Consider the following 20662-nt stretch of genomic DNA (forward strand, 5'->3'; position numbering starts at 1 on the left):
AATAGTAAAAATTACACTAATATCATTTTGAAATTGAGTTAAAAATCATTTCAAATCCAATTTTGTTGAATGCATGTTATTTTGAAAATTACATTTGAAAACTGAAAACCAGAGTTTAAATGTTCACACATGTTTCACAATAAGACCTTTCGTATAAAAGGCAGGCGTCATTACATTCTTTCACAAAGAGGCACTACATCAATTATACCCCTTCCAAAATTATGAGGTTTGGATAAAAAAAAGGTAGAAATAAGATTAATTTGATTTAAAATTAAAATATTATAATGCAAAAAAAATAATAATTAGGTGCGAGCATGGAGAATTATTATGGCTATTTTTTAACGACAAAATCTTAAGCATGAACAGAATATTGAAATCAAGGTAATTATTGAGAGAGTCTATCTTAGTTCATTAAGTAGGATGCGTGAATTATTATAAATCTCTTGGTACCTATCTTCGATACTTATAGATAAAAAAAAAGCAAGTCAATTGAAAAATAAAATCAAAATGGTGTTAGAGCATAAACAAAATGTTACTATCATGAACAATTATTAAATCAAATAATAGAGAAATTATTACTTATAACAAGTTCCATAGTAAATTAAGGGAAACAATTAAGAATACATATAGCTTACTCATTAGTTAATCTTGCCACAAAATTTTTACCAAAAGATAAAACTAAATATAGGCACAAATTTTGATACACTAGCTCAACTATTTTGGTCAAACATTGATATGTCTAATCCCGAATAGGACAAACTCCACAAATATTTGACAAAGATTTTCAAGTGCTCAATATATTTAGTAGTAATTTGGTCAATGAATTGAATACATACATAAATATTGGTACATTGAGTGTTGACTAGTCATACACTAACATGTTCAATACAAGTTATGAGAAACTTAATAAATATTTGATGGAAATTTTGAAAAACTCAATATACTTAGTAATAATTTGATTAATGGATTGAATACAAGTATAAATATTAGTACACTCAGCATTGACTAGTCATATACTGATTTGTCTAATACAAGTTATGAGAAACTCAATGAATATCTTATAGATTTCGAATAACTCAATCTGCTTAATAATAATTTGATTTATGAATTGAATATAAACATAAATGTTGGTATAGTGAACATTGATTAGTCATACATTAACTTAACTAGTATAAGTTACAAGAAACTCAATAAATATCTGATGGAGATTTCGAAGAACTTAATATACTTAGTAATAATTTGATTAATATACTTAGTAATAATTTGATTAATGAGTATAAGTGATGAAGTCATAGTGCCTAAGAAGAAAAGGGGATTGTGCCTAATCCTCTTTGTTCCCTGGTGCAAAGTGCAATAATTTTGTTAAACAAAAGGTCACCTCTGTACAATTGTTGAGCAAAAATAAGTGATGAAGTCATAGCTAATAAGAAATAAGGAAGTAGTAAAATGTGATTTTAAATTATGAAATCATAGAAAATAAGAGAAATCAAAGAAAAAGTATTGAGGAAGTAGCAACATATCCAACTTTTGTGAGAGAGTCCTGCATCAACAGGGTTTGTTGGTCTCTTTAATAACTTTACAACACCGGTCATTGGGGTTTAGCAAAGACAAAACACTTATATGGTTGAAGTGCTTATAGTTTGTAAAAAGATATAGCCACTGCAATGTAATGGCACGCCAGAAAAAATTGAACAAATAATAACCAAACAGATGAGAGAGAAAATAAGAAAAAGTATTGGGGAAGTAGCTAAATACCCAATTTTTTATATAGAAAAACAGTTTTGCGAGAAAATAAAAAAGAAAAACCATTATTACTGTGCCATGAATCTGAAGTATTGAACTACTCCTCTACTTCTAGAATTCCTTAGGATAAATATAGTCATGAATACAAAAAATGAATGAAAATCAATTGAATACATTTCCGTAGGAATATGAATTATACCAGAGCTTGTGAAAAAGGCACTATGCCATGCCAAACTCTTTTGAAAATCATACTTCAGCTCTGATTCTAAAGATTACAGGTCCCTTTTCCCCATGCTTCCTTCATATCCTCAGTTTCCCCATTGATGAATATGGTAAAACCATCAAGCTTCTTTCTCATCTCTAAAGCAAATCACAACAAATTCGAACACTTAGTCGGGGGGGGGGCGGGGGGTACTATTTAAAGGCTTAATTCTACGTTGAACTATTGCGTGCAGCAGGGTATGAAATTCAGCTTTTTTTTAAATTTATTTTTAGCTTCTAATGATTCTTACTAATTAAGCATGAGGCGAAAAAATATAGTAAAGATGTGTAAGCCTATTGTTGCACATCTCAGAAATTATATATTATAAATAGATTGTTACATTTTTTAGTATCAGTATCTGTTGGGTTGGAAATAGGGCAGCTGCAGGAGATGAATGATGCATCTTTCCTGATAAATGCGTGGTGTTTTTCTGAATCTGATATCATACTTTAATGTGTATTTTTTGTAATCAAAAGATGGCTTATGTTGTTATACAAATGTTACCTAGTGTGCACGTAACACTTATTGTTGATTTGTTATCATTCATATTAGTTTTCTGGTTAAATATAGCACTATATATGAGATTAGAGCGTCACCCTCTTTTAGATTATGGAACAAATGTCGTTTGCACTTTTCCATGCTTCTTGTCTACTTAAACATAGTTGATTCAGAGCATATAAATGGTGATCAATAAATCAGCGACCCAAATTCAAAACAGAGCTATATTGCTTTTTGGGCCTCCTGGTACTGGAAAAAAATGCAAGCAAAGGCAATTGCAAATGAAGCTAGTGTTCAAGTTTCATTAATGTCTCAATGTCAACCATCATTCACATCAAAATGGTTTGGAGAGGATGAAAAGAACATTCGAGTTCTGTTCACACAGCCTGCTAAGGTTGATAGTATGATTGGACAGAGGACTAGAATAGGAGAGCATGAGGCCATGAGGAAGAGAATGAAAGACATGGTAGCTATTAAACAACTTCTTCTACTGTTTTAAGTTTGACATCTCCATCCATGGAAACTTTGGTATGAGCTGAAGATCTATCTAAATATATGTTGCATCATATTTTAGGAAAAGAAGCAAAGAGAAGCAGAAGGCGAAAGCTCTGAAGATGCTTCAAACAATAGAGACAAGGAAGAACAAGAAATTAAAGCGAGGCCTTTAAACATGGAAGACATGAGACAGGCTAAGAGTCAGGTAGGGTGAACTTTAAATTTCATTCAAATGGATATGGAGTACTTGATTTGGGCATTTGTACAATACTTCATGAACTAGTCAAAAGTGGATTTTTAAAATCTAGAAATTTAAAAATGTTGGTTCAATTGAATACGGTAATAGATATATGGCACTAGGGTCATCAGATGATCCATTTTTTTCCACTTAAAATGGTAACTTGTAACCAAAGATTTCATACTAAATATCACAAGAGTGGAAGAAGGAAAGTGTTATTTGCAATAGAATATCTTTTCCCATGTACATGAACTTACATATATCTGATTAAATGCAGGTGGATGCAAGTTTTGCATCAGAAGGATCCGTAATGAATGAGTTAAAGCAGTGGAATGATTTGTATGGAGAAGGAGGTTAAGGAAGAAATAACAGCTGACTCACTTCCTTTAGATTGTGGAAGCTACTTTTATTATTGGATTTGTGACATTCATCTTCAATGATACATTTCAACAAAGGAAGGAGTCCTTCACCAGAGATGTTGAACTCAAAGCATGCCTAAATGTCTCACTATATCCCATATGTCACAGAGATATCATGATTCCCACGCCAGAAAAGCACAAGTTCTACAACATGCATCTATTCTCTAAAGGACGTGTAGATCATCATGCACTATGTTTAGGAATGGTGTTATGCTTCTGCTATTCGTATCAAATGGGTTCTCGGTTTTCGTTTGAGTTGTCTACAAACAAATGAGCACCTGTATTAGGGGATTCATGTTGTTAGAGTTTGTGGTCTTAGTTTCTTTGTCCCACATCGCTTGATTTGTAAAAATTTGTGTCTAATTAGTGTTTATATAGTGATGCCTTATAAGCTTTTATATGTACAAGTAATAAAAAGTTTCTTTAGGGTAGACGTAGACCGTAGGTACATACATTGTGTGCTGAACCATGTAGAAGTGAAAAAGTTGAGCATCATATAAGTGCGGAAAACACCCGCTTTAAGGTAGGGAGAACACCCACTTTAAGGTGACTCGTGATCCACCTTAGGAAGTAGGAATATTTTACACCAAACATTTTAGGTGTGTTGTACTATATATGACAGTAGAATTTTGTAAATTGAATTATCTTTAAACTCTATTGCTTTTACAGTTGTGCAATTGAAATTATTTTTCTTTAAATCGAACTAGTTGAATGCTATTGGAATTGAAAGAAACTCTGAATTTAAATTTGTAATGAAGTTAGATATTAAAAAGAAATTAAAATGAATTAGCTAGAAATTTAGTCAACTGATTTAAATTCTTTCGCAAATGATGAGAGAGGGTTATGTTTTGATTTTTGGGATTGTTTAAGTAACGATCTAACTTCCACCTAATCCAAACAACTGTGCTCAAGTCTAAGATCATTTTTGGCTAAAGTAGTTCAAATTCAATTCCTTGACAATGAACCTTTTTAATTTGATACAACTTAATTACTTAAAATGAAATCATACGAGACTAAGGTAAAAAAGCACAACGAAATTCGTAGCTCAAACACCAATTGTTTCTTATTTCTACATAATCAAAGAGCATGGTCAAAAATCAAGAAGGAATAAGCAAACAAATCATTTCCCAATATTATGAAGATTCATCAACTTCATACACAACAGTAAATTAAGATTTAAAGGACAATCTATAAACAAAATGCTTAGAGAATTAAAGAAAAATAACTAGATCACAATTCCAATTGGCTCCCTCAAGCCCTAGCCCAAAGAAAATTAGCAACCCATTATTAACTCAAAATATATAAGACATAAGATCCCTTAGTCATCCATTTTTAAAGAAAATAATAAATCTAGAAAAGCTTTCCTTTATTCTCTCTCCAAATCCGACTGTGAGAGATGCCTTCTCACCTTCAAAAGTGGCTCTTTGCATTTTTCCACATCAACAAGCTGGCACCTATTGTGACACCCTCTACCCCTCACATATATATTAATAAAGGAATAAAAATTCAAATATTAATTAAAATTATTTTTAAAACATTTTTAAATACAAGCTTTTCAAATGGGTAAAATGCTCACATTCACTTTGTTCTACATCATATTCAAACTTGTCTAAATAAATAATAAAGTCATCTTGACTCAAAGAATGTCATCTAAGTCTCATACAATTAATATAGAACCTATATCCTAATGTCACATCCTATCAGAGCGTGGTGTTCCCGTGTCCTCTAGCATGAGGTTCTTCATAGTCATCCACCTATTCATCTGCTCCCCCGAACACAAAATTCAAGATCATCACAGGATTCCAACACAAACAGCAAACCGGGAGTGAGTTATCATATTTCTAACTACTAGAGAGAAACAACACAACATATAGTAGCCAAATACAATTTACTTAGCATATCTCACATTATTTCATCACTTTGTCATTCATCAATCACACCTTTCAATCATCAATCACTATACACAGGAATCACATATTTCGATCAAGACATAATAACACATCAATTTCATAATAAACAATTAGAAAGCGTATGCGACAGTTATGCTAAGACTCAAGCCTATATGCAATGTGGTACCATGTCAGTGAAAAACCTCGTCAAGCGCCTAGGAGTACATGACAAGACAAACCACACAATAATAAGTCAAGTCACTCTCACTAGGTAATATCATAGGGAGACCAGTCAGGGTCACAGTGTTTTGCAAGAATGCTCCAACCATATGGGATCAACATAGGCTTAAAGGAGCACTCAAACTGTGTGACCCCCAAGGCCTATACTCCGAAGAGTCCGTCAGGGCCTCTCCCTCCTGATTCAGGTCTAACCCAAAAAACATTTTAGCACACAGACTCTATCTATGAATTGTACAAAACACATGACTCCTCAATTGTTCTCAAAATAATTTTAACTCATCACCCTTTAAGGGTCTTATCATTAACTCGTCGCCCTTAAAGGGACTTAACATCAACTCGTCGCCCTAAAAGGGACTTAGCATCAACTCGTCGCCCTAAAAGGGACTTATGATCGTGTGATTGTACAATTCATAGTTCACAACTCAATGCACACAACACTTCAATGCACATATATATCTCAATCATATACATACTCAATTTATCACATACACTTAATCCCAATCACAATGGTATAATCTCAATTTAACATATTATCACACCTCATGAATCATATACACTTTATCTATGAACTATGCAATACACACATTTACTCAATTGTTTTCAAAATCATTTTAACTCGTCGGGTTCCCACAGTGGATCCCATCACAATACTCGTTACCCTTAAAGGGTCTTACAATTGTGTGATTGCACAGTTCATAGTTCACAACTCAATACACACATCTCATCTCAATACACATGTATTTCATCATCCGTCATATGTTCAATTTATCACATACTCACAGTTTGAAACATCATTTCATAACCTCAACATAACAATTTATACAAAAGATTTTATCACAACATGGGATGTAAAGCCTCTAAAATAGTTTCTCACAATTATATCAAAATCAATTAATCAAAATCATGGGTTAAACACAAAGACATCAAGAGCACTCAAGTTTATCAATCAATTCTCATCAGGACATCAATTGGTACATAGAAAACAATAATAGTGCATTCATAATCATAAAGAAAAATTATAATTCAATAAACATTCTAAAATAAACCCAAATTTAGTTCTCTAAGGATCCCTACACATGTTCTCACTAACCCCCAATTGTGAATAACTCATCCCTTACCTCTGAGCGGACTCACGTGTCTTCAGCCAGCGATAGTAACATCTCTAGCGGTTCTCTGAGATTCCTTCAGTTATTCCTCCAACTGCTCCGATAGAATTCCCAAACGTCAGAGAGACAGAGAAGAGATTGAAACCTCCACTTGTACTGTCTTCATGCGATTCCTATTTCTCCCTCCTCGAGTATTATCTCCAAAATCCCAACGGTGGAAGTATGCGAAATTGAATGTCGAACAACATATCCAAATTTCATGAAAATCCAACGGTTAACGAAACCAAGATCGTAGTTTTACCAAGACAGTTTTGGGTTTCTGCGGGAAATTAAAATGCTACAATGCGAAGGGTTTTCCTCTAAGCTCAGATATGAGTTTGAAATTTCCAATGGTGAGAATGTTCGAAATTGGGTTGCAAACGTGGTACTCAAATTTCACGACGATCCAACCCAACGGTGAACGAGTCCGAGATCGTCATTTTTCTGAGACAGGTTTGGTGGGCTGCGGGAAAAAGAAAGGGTTTTGAGAGGAGAAGGAGAAAAACAAAAATGATGGAAAGAAGAGGTACCGTCAGTGTGAAAACTGACCTAATGCTATTTATAACTAGGTTTACTCTATTTATTTGTTTATTATTTTATAAAAAACAAACTTTATTTTATTCTCCATCAAACAAATAAATAAAATACCCTTTTTATTTTCTCTCAAATCATTATTTTAATTAATAATTATATCTCTTTATTTATTTATTTATAAAATCTCATTATTTTTTTAAAACTCTATTTATTTATAAATAACCATCCTTTTTAATCTAGTTTACGAAAATTGGGATGTTACACCTATAATCCAGATTTTTTCTGCCAAAAATTAAGATATCCTTCAAAAGTGTTCCTCAAATAGATATTATAAGAGAATAAAGAAAAATATGAAATCCCAAGGAGGAAAACTACCCCCTCAAACTTATGCTCATTTTGACACTAAATAACTTCCAAGGAGAAAAATGATATATAAAAGAGGAAAAAAAATAAATATTATTCGTATGTAGTTTTTGTGATCAGAAAATAAGTAAAAGTTTTGTAGCCTACTCCGCTACTTAAGTTTTATTACCATCATTGTTTATTACATTTATTTAACTAATACGAAATGATATAAAATTAAATATATTAATATTAATGGATGTCATTTTAAAACTCTAGTAATTGAAGTTAATATGCACATTCAAGCATCCTATCATTATTGATTATTAATTAGAAATTAATATTTTATAAACAATTTAATCTATATTTCAGAAATGTAATAAAATTATTCTTGTTCATTTTTTTATACTTGGATGTAATAAAATTGATTTGATTCAATATAGCTAAAGTCATTTGGGAAATGTCTGACCTAACTTGCAAGATCTCAATCCTATCTAAATCAATTGAAAACATGGGGCCCAGTTTTGGCTAAATTCCAGAGCCAATGAGTTGTCAGATAAATCAATGACTTTAACGTAGACATATTAGCCAAATGCAAGTCAGTGATGACACCGTTCAAAGCGTTTGAACTCAAATCTAGTAGTTCTAGGCGAGCTGGAAATCCAACATCTTCAGAAATTGTCCCATTTAGCTTGTTCCTATAAAGGTACAATCTTCTTAAAGATGGGAACACTGAGAGAGTGTTTCGAAGAGTGCCATTTGATTCATGCCCAAATCTAATTCTTCCAATGAGTATCCAATATATCTAGATAAGTTATTGATTATCAGTGGAAGATTTCCACTCAAACTGATATCGGATAGCATCAGTGAGCGCAAATAACTTGCATTTTGAAGTGATTTTGGAACTCCACCCTTTAATTGATTCCCTGATAGGACCAATGTTTCCAACTTCAAAAAACATTAAGAATTCAGGCAGTATGCCGTGGATTTTATTCCAACCTAGATTCAGGTCTTGCTATGAGTATCTAGGACACCCAGACAAGTTATTGAATATCACTGTCAGTTCTTCACTAAACTTGTTACCAGAAATATCTAATGACAACATTGTTTTCACTAGATCCTCTGTTTTTGAATAATAAATTGTGACCTTTTAGGAATCTTTTTTAAGAACATCGTTTTCACTCATTCAAATTTTTGAGAATAGGAGGCAGTATCATTTTTGTAGTAAAAGTGAAAACAAAAAATCCTCACTTGCTCACAACAAAATTTGAGTATATTTTGTTCCTCTGCACGGACCTCCTCCTCTCTACAGAATTTCACAAGACGCTAGAGGCACTTACATCTCAATCAGGGGAATCATACCCCTGCTGCCAGCTCTAGTGAATCACCATCAAAGGCATGATTTCCACTCACATTAAAGCTTTGGTTTCTCAATTTGAGTATATTTTTATTTTCTTTGTATTGAACTGTTTGCGTGTAGTAGTTTCAGACTCGAAGCAATTATTGTGGGAGAAAACATGGACTTCTAAATAACATGAATGGTATGGAATAACAAGAATTTCTGTTTCACTTTACAAGCACATATTATGCATGAAATGACTTAGTTCACAGATCCATGATTAGTAATATTTAGAATTTCTGTTTGATCTATTCAAATTTCCGCATCCTATATAATTAACACATTAGTTCAGGTTCCTAGTTTCTAAATGACGCACCTTCATCTATGATTAGGTCAGGGATACATCTATCACAACATCAAATGAGTAGTCACAATATTAACTTTTCACAATTATACTTGTTGAGACATCTCCCCGCTCTTAACACTTAAAAATGATCATAAGGAGTCATGTAAGGAGTTTTTAGAAATCCTGCATTCTATCCTCGGGTTATGTAACTTCAGCATTTTCTTTGGGTTATATTTTGATTGATGAAAGCAAAATATAATACTTAGTTCCATTGTTTTTTTTTTAATCACTAAGTTCCATCGTTACACTGATGAAAGGGACATATTTGAATAGCATCAAAATGTTTTTAACTTGGTTATTAATAGTGCACTATAGTGATACAGAGTAGCTGTGGCCCGTTACAGAATTTGAATGTTGTGTTTTTGAATAGTGGTCATAATGGTGTCGGAGTGTGAATTTTCATAAAATCTACTTTTGCCTTCAAAATAACATCGTTTTAGGTGCAGTGGTTGCAATCTTGAGATTTTCCTTGGTTAAAGACATTCCAAAATAGATATGGTTTTCCATGCTTCTATCTATTATGCGATGCTTATGCTATTTGACTTACACTAACTCATCTTTGGCAATATTTTTCTCTACTCTGAACTCTAATTCGTTTTTGTTCTGAACTCTGAACCTTCAACTTGCTCTACTTTTCATGTGCAACACTCATTTTATATTTGAATGTTTAAGATGTCTAAATATTTGAAATGAGCATTTTTTTAGTTTGAGCATTTATATGTGTACATAGTATAAGTTATTTAATCTCTATGTAGAAGTTTAGAATAGTGATCACCCTGCTATGTGCTATACAGTGAGTGTGAGCTGCTATCAGAGACTAACAATTATTGTTTTTAACTGTTAATTCATGTATCGGCATAAGCGTTTGTGGTGTTCGGTGTAAATTGATGAGCCATGAAGAACAAATTTATCCAATTGGATATTTTATAAATATCTTGGGTCATCTCCCCCATGTGTGGGTGGGTTTACACTGCATTATGGCATCTACTTTTATCATGTATTTTGAGATGATTGTCTATGCAATCATATTTTGGTTCAAACATTCTCCAGGAAGTCTCTTGATATAACATGACCCAATAATTTGTAAGATAAGAGAATCTTGATGCATATGTCATTTTTGTTGATGATTTCACTCAAAAGTTTGAATTTATTATTATTATTATTATTATTAAGGGAGAGAGACACTCCGAATCATTTTACATATTTTAAATAAAAAAGAAAAAGAAAAAATTTAAAAGTTAAAATAAAATAACTAACATAAGAGTGGTGGATAGTTATTAGGAGAGGATAGTAGAAGTTCACAAATTAATAAAGAATATAATCGTCTAAAATTTATGGATACTAAAAGGGTATTCTTTTATTAATAACTAAAGGATAGATCACGTCTTTCTAAATTTTAAAAAATAAGTAAAACAATTTAAAAAGATAAAAATTAAATACATTTAATAAAAAACATGATAGAATAAAAAAATATTAATAATATAGAAGTAGTGGAAAGTTACAGTAGGTTAGAAGAAAATTTTTAAAATTTTAGAAATGATTTAAAAGTAAAATTATCTAATGTAATATGGATACCAAATGGAGATATTTTGTTTATTATTAGTATAGATTAATAATTAATAATATAAATTATTGTTATTGTTTCTTTCTTAAAATAAAAGGCATGCATAGTTTGAAAATTGGAGCGATATCCATATAATTGAAACATATTGTGTCAAATTATTTTGGTCTAATTATAACAAACTGATGATGATAGATTCATTCATTCAAAATATGTGCATGGAATTTTCTAATTTTTTTATTCTTAAAAAATTGAAAATGAGGCCTTTATCAAAATGTTTAGCTCAATAATGTTTTTGTCAAACCGAGATTTTGAATAAGAGAAAGATGCATGTAAATTATTGATATAATACATTGTAATTTATATTTCATTACAAGCATAATGCTAATAACTATCGAAACATGATATAAGAATCTCAATTGACACTCAAGAAATGTAAAACATCATAATTTCTAACTTATTGTCTTTTCCAAGCATTAACAAGCTTATAAATTGGAATCATCCAAGAGGGCCAGTGTCTTTAAGGGACTGAAAATTTTTATAAAAAAAAAAAGAAAGAAAGAAAAGAAAACAGAATGTTAGTTTCCAAAATGTGTAAATGAAAATAAATAAAATTCTTATACCTATAAAAAGAAATTTATAGAAATTGAAGTAATAAGAATAATAACATAAAGTTAATGATAGATTAAAATCACAATAGTTTATAAGAAAAACATTTATAGTAATAATGGCGATCACCAATATTTTAGGATTAAGTATTGAACATCAATAATTATTAATTTAATGATTATACAATAATAATATAGTTTTATACTATTAATTAATTTTTATATAAATTTTGTAAAATTCTAAAAACTTATCATATTCACATTAGTAAATAATTGAATGACAATATAAAATAACATTTAAAAGTGGATATTTGTTAAAATTGAGGAATTAAAAAATGCTGGTTCAATTGAATACTGTGATGGGTATATGGCACTAGAGTCATCTGATCCATTTTTATTTCCACTTAAAATGGTAACTAGTACATGTAAGTTGTAACCAAGGATTTCATACTAACAATGTCACACAAGTGGAAGAAGGAAAGTGTGTATTTCCAATAGAATATCTTTTACCATGTACATGAACTTACAGATATCTGATTAAATGCAGGTGGCTGCAAGTTTTGCATCCGACGGATATGTAATGAATGAGTTGAAGCACGGGAATGATTTGTATGGTGAAGGAGGTTCAAGGAAGAAACAACAGCTCACTTATTTCCTTTAAATTGTGGAATGCTACTTTTATTTTTGGATTTGTGACCATTCATCCTCAATGATACCTTTAACAAAGGAAGGAGTCCTTCATCAGACATGTTGAACTCAAAGCATGCCCAAATGTCTCACTATATCACAAATGTCACAGAGATATCATGATTCCCAGAAAAGCACAAGTTTTACCACACACATCTATTCTCTAAAGGACGTGTGGATCGTCATGCACTATGTCTGGGAATGGGTTCTCGGTTTTCGTTTGGATTGTCTTCAAACAAATAAGCACCTGTATTAGGGGATTTATATTATGTCATGCATGGTTTTGGAAGATGCAATGACTTTGTAGGAAGTAGGAATATTTTACACCAAACATTTTAGGTATGCTGTATTATATAATCAGAATTTTGTAAATTGATTGTGCAACTGTACTGCTTAATAATTAAAATTGGAAAGCTTCTATCTTATCTAATTGTAACAGACAACTTCATAAATGTTGCTGCCTTGTACTCAAATTGTGTTTAAAATAAACAACTTATTCATTCTCTATATGGTATCAGTCTAAGCTTATTCGTGACTTTGAAGGCTACGTCATTGGCAAAACACCTTGCCCTCTTTTGATGAGTTATTTTTTAAATTGCAGAACTATGAGATGTATCTCAAACGTGATGAGCACCTCAATCACCACTCCTCCATCAGTGCCAACTTTGCCAATCACCTCTGCTCACACCACTCTACCAGAGGGTGCAATTAGCATTACCCATCTTTGCATTGCCCAAGTTTAAGATCAGTTTTTGCTGCAGTAATTCACATTCAATTCCTTGGCAATGAATCCTTTTAATCTCATGTAACTTAATTCCTTAAATGAAATCATGAGACTAATGTACAAAAGCACAACAAAATCCCTAGACCAAACACGGTTTACTATTTCTACATAAGCAAAGAGCATGACCCAAAAATCAAGAAACAATAACCAAACATCTCAATTCCCATTATTATGAAGATTCATCAACTTAATAAAAAAACAACTAGTTCAGATTTAAAGACCAAACTACAAACAAAATGCTTAGAAATTAATAAGGAAAATAAACTAGATCACAATCACAATTGGCTCCCTCAAGCTCTAGAAGCCTTCCTTAATTCTCTCTCCAAATCCAACAGTGAGAGATGCATGCCTTCTCACCTCCAAAAGTTTCTCTTTGCATTTTCCACCTCAACAAGCTGGCAGCTAGAATTCAAAATTTTTCTGCCAAAAATTAAAATATTGATCCTTCAAAATTTGTCCTCAACTAGAAATAATAAAAATTAAAGAAAAAATTGAAATTCCAAGAAAATCACCAAGACTAAAAGCTATATAAAAAGTAGAAAGTGAGATAGAAAAACTACCTCAAACTTAATTATATTCTCTATTTTACACTTAATAACTTGCAAGGAGCAAAAAGATATATCAAGAAAAAATGTTATTTATATTGAGTTATTATTTAGCGATTAGAAAATAAGTTAAAGTATTTTGATTTGTTTAATATGAAATGTTAGTGTAAAGAAGTTTAATAACCTACGTAACAATCATCATTCCTTTAATTTATTTAACTAATACGAAATGATATGAAAATAAATAAAATTAAATATATTAATATAATATTAATAGATGCCCATGTAAAAATTCAATACATTGAAGTTAATACTAATTAGTAATTGAACTCTTTCAACTGATTATATGCTTTTTAGAAAAGTATTTTATCAAAAATTGATTATATTACGAGATTAACAAGATTCCAAAATATGATTTGTAGTCATGTTAAAAGAGATTTTGAGATAAGAATATTTAAAATATGAAAAATTTAGATCCCTCCAATATATATGCACAACTCATTGAATATATATTTTCAAGCATCGTATCGTTATTGAATATTAAATTACAAATTAGTATTTTATAAACAATCTAATCTAGATTTCGGAAATGCAAAACAAAGATGCATGCACGTTAAACTTTTCTTTTTCGTTATCATATAACTGCTTGCTCATCTTTAGTTAAAACTAGTTCATTCAAAGATATATCATATATGTTCTAGCTAGTCTTCTTTTAAGAAGAAAACCGGACTACGACTTGTTTATCTGCAGTGTGATAGTAAATTATGGTTCGTGTTGATGAATAATTGTTTTTTTATTAATTTTTGACTGAAGGTCAAAACAAAAGAGAAAAACACGGTCTAGTTGTAAACAAAGGTTTGTGACTTCTATTTATCATAAAGGAAAATGAAGTATATATATGAAGACTAAAATATTATTACCAGCTATCCTCTGTGACACCACTTGAAAACTTTCACTGCTGCCATGACATAAATAGCGTCTGACAAATTGCTTATGAATTTGAAATAAGCATGTCTCCAAGAACGCTTTATTAAGATTGAGCCAAAGACGCCACAGAAGCTTATAACAAATCCAATTGCCATACTCATGTAAAATTCACAGGTGAAAAACAAATTTTCATCTTCAGGAAGTTTAACAATTGGTTCCTGTGCAGGCTTCCCATCAATACACAATTTCTCTAGTGGCGGTCCACAAAGATCAAGATTATCTTCATAACATGAGGCATTGAAACTCTGTAATTGTGTACCAGTTGGAATCTCTCCAGATAGATTGTTATGTGACAAATCTAACACGCCGAGTCGATCAATTTGAGTAAGACTTGAAGGAATTGAACCAACTAGATGGTTTCTTGACAAATCAAGAAAGTCAAGTGATGTTAACTTTCCAATATTTGAAGGAATTTTTCCAGTCAAATGGTTTCTTGATAAATTCAATGAAACCAATTCAAATAAATTCTCTATTTCCAGTGGAATTTCTCCAGAAAAGTGATTGCTTGAGAGATCAATGCTTTTTAAAAGTAGTATTACATTATTTTTGAACATTTGTTCTGAACCTTTCCACATCAAGAGTGCATTCAAATCATATGTACGATTACCTGACATGTCATGGGTTTCGAAAAGATATGAATGTCCTTGATAATCTCTTGAAGATGTCTTTTGAGTCATCGAAGTAAAAATTTTTATGCATTTAGGAATTTGTCCAGACATGCTGTTTAGTGAGAGATCCAAGACTTGAATGTTACTTAGGTAGCAAATTTTCAATGGTAAACTTCCATGGAAATTATTTCTTCCCAAACTTAAAAATTGCAACTCTTGTAGTTCGCTCCCAATCCAAGTAGGGATGAGCCCTGATAATCTATTTTCTGCAATATCCAACATTACTAGATTTGTGCAACTCCTCAAGGAGAAAGGTATCTCATCTGTTAAGTTGTTGTTTCTCAATAGCAATGCTTGAAGATGAAGAAGAGATCCCATGGATGTAGGTATTCTTCCTGAAAAATTATTGTGACTTAAGTCCAAATAAGATAATGACTTGAAATGACTCCAACAATCCGGAATTTTTCCAGAGAAATGATTATTTGAAATGTCTAATTGGTATAAACTTTCAACAGTACCATTCACACATAAAAAGGAACGAGAATCTGAGAATTTATTTTTGGATAAATCAAGATACAGGGAACCTCGCAGAAATGGTGGAATAGGGCCATCAAATTGATTTGATCCAAGAATTAGGGAATGATAAAGATTCTTTAGTGGAAAATTTGGAATTATACCATGGAGATTATTGTATGAAATATTCATTGAAATCTCTTCTCGGAATGCTAAATTAGCCCAAAACCACTTTGGAACCATATCTGCTATTCCAGCATTTGAAATGTCAATATCCCCAAATTGATTTTGTGTCTCCAACCATTTTGGAAATACTGGACCTAGCTTGCATGATCTCAGTCCTATGTAGCTCAATTGAAATGGTGGAACCCAATTTTGTCTAAATGCCAAGGACAATAACGAGTTGTCAGATAACTCCAAGAAGTATAACATAGACATATTAGCGAAATGATAGTCAGTGAGCACACCCTTTAAGGAATTTGATTGCATATCTAGTCTCTTCAGTTGGGGTGGAAATTTATAATCTTTAGGAATCTCTCCATTTAGCTTGTTTCCATGAAGATCTAATTCTTTTAAAATTGAGAATATTGAGAAGTCGGGTAATGTGCCGTTGATTTGATTCATGCCTAGATATAACTGTTCCAATGAATATCTAGCACATCCAGACAAGTAGTGGATTATCATTGGAAACTCTTCACTCAAGCTATTATTAGACATGTCCAATGAGCGCAAAGCACATGCATTCCCAAATGATTTTGGAATTCCACCTTCTAAATTGTTTGATCTGATTGACAAAGACTCCAACAGAGATGGAAATTTGCTACTCTCTGGAGTTTTGCCATTTAATTGATTTGCTGAAAGATCCAATGTTTTCAAGACAGAAAATATTGAAAGGTCAGGAAGCGTACCCTTGATTTGATTTCCTTCCAAGTTCAGTTCTTGCAGCGAGAATCTGACACACCCAGACAATTGATGGATTATCACCGAAAGCTCTTTATTCAATTTGTTACCAGACATATCCAGTGAGCTCAAAGCACACGAATTCCCAAATGATTTGGGAATTCCACCCTCTATAGAGTTTGATCTGATTGACAGAAATTTCAAATGAAACGGTAAGCTGATGCCTTCAGGTATGTTTCCACTTAATTGATTTCCATCAAGAAACAATGATTTTAGAGATGAGAATACTGAAAGGTCAGTTAAAGAGCCGGTGATTTGATTATCTGACAAATCCAATTCTTGTAATGAGTGTTTAACACAACCACTAGACAAATTATGAAGGATTGATGGAAGGTCTTCACTCAAATGGTTTTCTCGCATGTACAAAGAATGTAAGGTGCATATATTCGCGAAGGATTTCAAATCCTCACCCTTGAATATATTACTTGAGAGGTCGAGGTGCTCAAGAGAATTCATTACATGGCCAAAATGGTTTGATGTGGAACCCTCCAAGAGGTTATCACTAAGGTCAAGCTCAACAAGGTTGGAAGTGACGTTGGACAGCCTCTGGAGTATCATTGATGACGTGAAGCTGTTCACGGAAAGATCAAGGATGGAAAGGGAACTAGAAAAATTGAATTTCGAGGGCCTTAGTGAAAGGATAAAATGATCGGAAAGGCTACAATCAAATAATCTCAGTTCTCTAAGTTTTGGTAGCTTGGCAATCATTTGGAGGAAGCTATGAGAAGTGTTGAGATTAGATATGTTGTACAAGGAAAGATGGGTTAAAGAAATGAGATTAGACAGCCAATGATCTCCATCGTCAATTTTGGGAGCACCAACATCATCAGAATATCTGCCAAGATAAAGCTTCTGCAAATTTGAAAGGTTCCCAAGTTGGGACGGTATACTTCCTTCTAAAGAATTGAACCTGAGATTAAGAAGCTGCAACTGGGAGAGATTTCCAATTTGAGAGGGTATATTTCCTTCTAAAGAATTGTCACCTAGATCAAGATGCTGCAACTGGGAGAGACTTCCAATTTGAGAGGGTATTTTTCCTTCAAATTGGTTGCCCCCGAGATCAAGATACTGCAACTGGGAGAGATTTCCAAGTTGACGTGGGATTGAACCCTCCAGATAAAAATTCCCAGCAAGATCTAAGTATTTCAAATGAGAAAGAGAGCCAAACTGAGTTGGAATTTTTCCGCCAAATTGAGAACATGACAGATCAAGGTATCTCAAGTTGCTGAGAGAACCAAGAAACTCTGGGATTCCTCTGCCTCGAAAATCATTCCAACTGAGGTTTAAATACTTTAATTGTTGCAACTCCATCAACGACTTGTGGATCTCTCCCCTCATATAACGTAGCGAGGCAACAGTGATACTATTGAAGGCATATGAATAATGAAACTGACCGGGAAGGTGGAGCATTAGGACATGGCCGGTGAGGTTGCTGCAGCGAATCCCTTCCCATCGGCAGCAATCAGCTGTGGTCCAAGAAGAGAGCATGCCATAGGGATCCAGGAGGGCAGCCTTGAATTGGAGGAGTGCTTCCCTCTCAGTCTTAATGCACATAATATGGTGTTGAGCAGAAACAAGAGCCTGCAACATCATTAATATTATTATGCCTTTCATGAATTTCAAACCAACTGGACTTTATTTTTTACTTTTAATAAATAACAGTAAAAAAAAGTTTTAGATATTCATACTTTTAATAAAAAATCCTTTTAGGATATTTTAAATTAAAAAAATTTGTAATACACGGATAAAATATATATAAAAAAAACTCTTCAATAAAATTTATGGAAATTAGTTAAAATAATTTTGTATTTCCTCTAAATTTACTAATATAAATTTTACGCAAGTATGTAAAATATATTCAAATAATTTCTTTTGACCCAAATAGTTTGATTAGTTATGTTGATTTTATAATTATTTCTTTCCCGCTTTTTTTAATTTTTTATCAGCTCCTTTTTTTATTATTTATATTAAACATGTTATATTCTATACATTTATGTTATAAATATAAAATCAAAAGAAGTAATTATTATGACGTTTTTAAAATTTAAACAACTAACTAAAACTATGAATATTGGTAAAAATGTTGGAATTAATTAATATAAATGTGGGTATAACTTTTATTTTGCTATTTAAAAGGTAAAATATAAATGCACGCGCTTTAAAGGGAAGGACGAAGAGAATATTGAGAAAAAGAACTAAAATATTCAATAAATTAAAACAATTCAATTCCAATCCAACTCACACCAAAATCCAATACTTTCTATAATTTTTAAAATTCTTAACTGGCTATAATTTCATTATTCCTATACATCAATATATTAAATATTAAATATAAAATAAATTTCTTAGTATCAATTTTATATTTGTCTTATATATTAACCAAAATATGTACTCCTTAATATAATAAAAAATTAATACAATGACACTTTTAAGGGGTGACTTGAAAAAATATATATCAATTTGTCATGAAAATAATGTATGATTGACAAATATAACTAATAGAATATCTTACATAAAAAGAGTAATGACATTCAAAAATTGGAAGAAAAAAAAACCACTATATTCTACTCTACACTTAAAAAAGTGTATGGTGTGAGCCTTTTTTTCTGCGCGGAAAAAGATTTAAAATAAAATTTATTGTGTGTTTTATTTGTTTAAGTGAATATGAGTCATATTAGAATCTTAAAAGAAAGATCAATTTGAAGATTAAAAAGAGAACAAAAAGTAAAAAATATTAGATTAAGATTAAAAATAATATATCATTAAGATTAAAACTTAATTATAAACCTAAAATATAATATTATTATATCATTTTCTTTATTATTATTATTATCTTTGTCAGCACTGTTTATGTCTTGTTGTCACTATCATTAAAATTTGATGGTTCAACTCTACATAGGTTCAACCTTGAAAACCAAAATGAAGGGGGAAAAAATATGATGGTTCAACCTTTAATTCAATCCGAAAGAACCCAAAAGACAATTAATGAAAAAACATAGGAGAATGATCTATTTTAAGAAGGAAAACATGGCGTGAAATTAAATTAAAATTGAGAATAAAAATTTAAGGAAATTTAAATTTATTGAAATCAAATGAGATTTGAATTGCAATTTTCACATACATTCAAATGAAAAAACACGAACGAACCTGCAACATCATAAATATTATTATGGCTTGCATGAATTTGAAACGAACTGGATTAATGGTTGGCATTTTGGTGGTTATGATCAGAAAGGCAAAGTGATTGATGAAATGAATCCACTGAATATGAGAATTAGAATGGTACTCATGACTTTAGCACTGCCAATAGCCATGCATATATATAACATATGGATGGTTAATGGAACACACATTTCTCAACAGTTGGCCCACTCATAATTTCTTGCAAGTATCCAAAGGGTCTTTTTCGCTACCTCATCAGTGGGGAGACTTGGAAAAGTCTCCGGTCAACAATTTATAAAAAATTTGATCATATATCGTAAGGAAAGGAAATGACATTTATATTTAAAATAATTAGAAAAATAATAAGCACAAAATTAGTTATTTTTTAAAATCATTTCCATAGCTTTTCATATGGAATATTTTACCATTTCTAAAATAGAAGCTAGCAAGATTTTATCATGACCCTAAATCAATTTATCTTTTTTATATCTAACTTTTTTTTATCATTTCTACTGATTATTCATCATTTAAAATTTATATTTATATTAATTTACTTTTGATCAAATTTCTTTGTGTTAATTGCATTTATATTTATTTGTTTTATTATTTTGTATTATTTTTTATTCATTCATTTTTATATTTAAACTAGTTACATAAAAACATTTATTTTTTAATTTTAATAAATAACAGTAAAAAA

The 20662-nt window shown here is 31.4% G+C and overlaps 1 protein-coding gene across 1 annotated transcript; it reads right to left on the reverse strand.

Moving 5' to 3' along the window:
- Window positions 1–12854: 12854 nt before the first annotated feature.
- LOC114378569 (receptor-like protein EIX2) lies at window positions 12855–20213 on the reverse strand. Its single transcript, XM_028337197.1, has 3 exons — window positions 19951–20213; window positions 14656–18384; window positions 12855–13610 (listed from the first exon to the last, which is right to left on the reverse strand). Exons 1-2 carry the CDS (start codon window positions 20014–20016, stop codon window positions 14659–14661), a joined length of 3792 nt encoding a protein of 1263 aa, XP_028192998.1. The 5' UTR covers window positions 20017–20213; the 3' UTR covers window positions 12855–13610; window positions 14656–14658.
- Window positions 20214–20662: the final 449 nt, after the last annotated feature.

The sequence above is a fragment of the Glycine soja genome, chromosome 12 (genome assembly GCF_004193775.1).
Source record: "Glycine soja cultivar W05 chromosome 12, ASM419377v2, whole genome shotgun sequence".
In the NCBI taxonomy this organism is placed as follows: Eukaryota; Viridiplantae; Streptophyta; class Magnoliopsida; order Fabales; family Fabaceae; genus Glycine; species Glycine soja.

Excerpts from the sequence above, each read along its gene's own strand:
- LOC114378569 (XM_028337197.1), bottom strand. The coding sequence starts at position 20,016 with ATGCCAACCATTAATCCAGTTCGTTTCAAATTCATGCAAGCCATAATA. Across the intron at positions 18,385-19,950 it reads TAATATTTATGATGTTGCAG|GCTCTTGTTTCTGCTCAACA; the intron begins GTTCGTTCGTGT and ends ATGATGTTGCAG.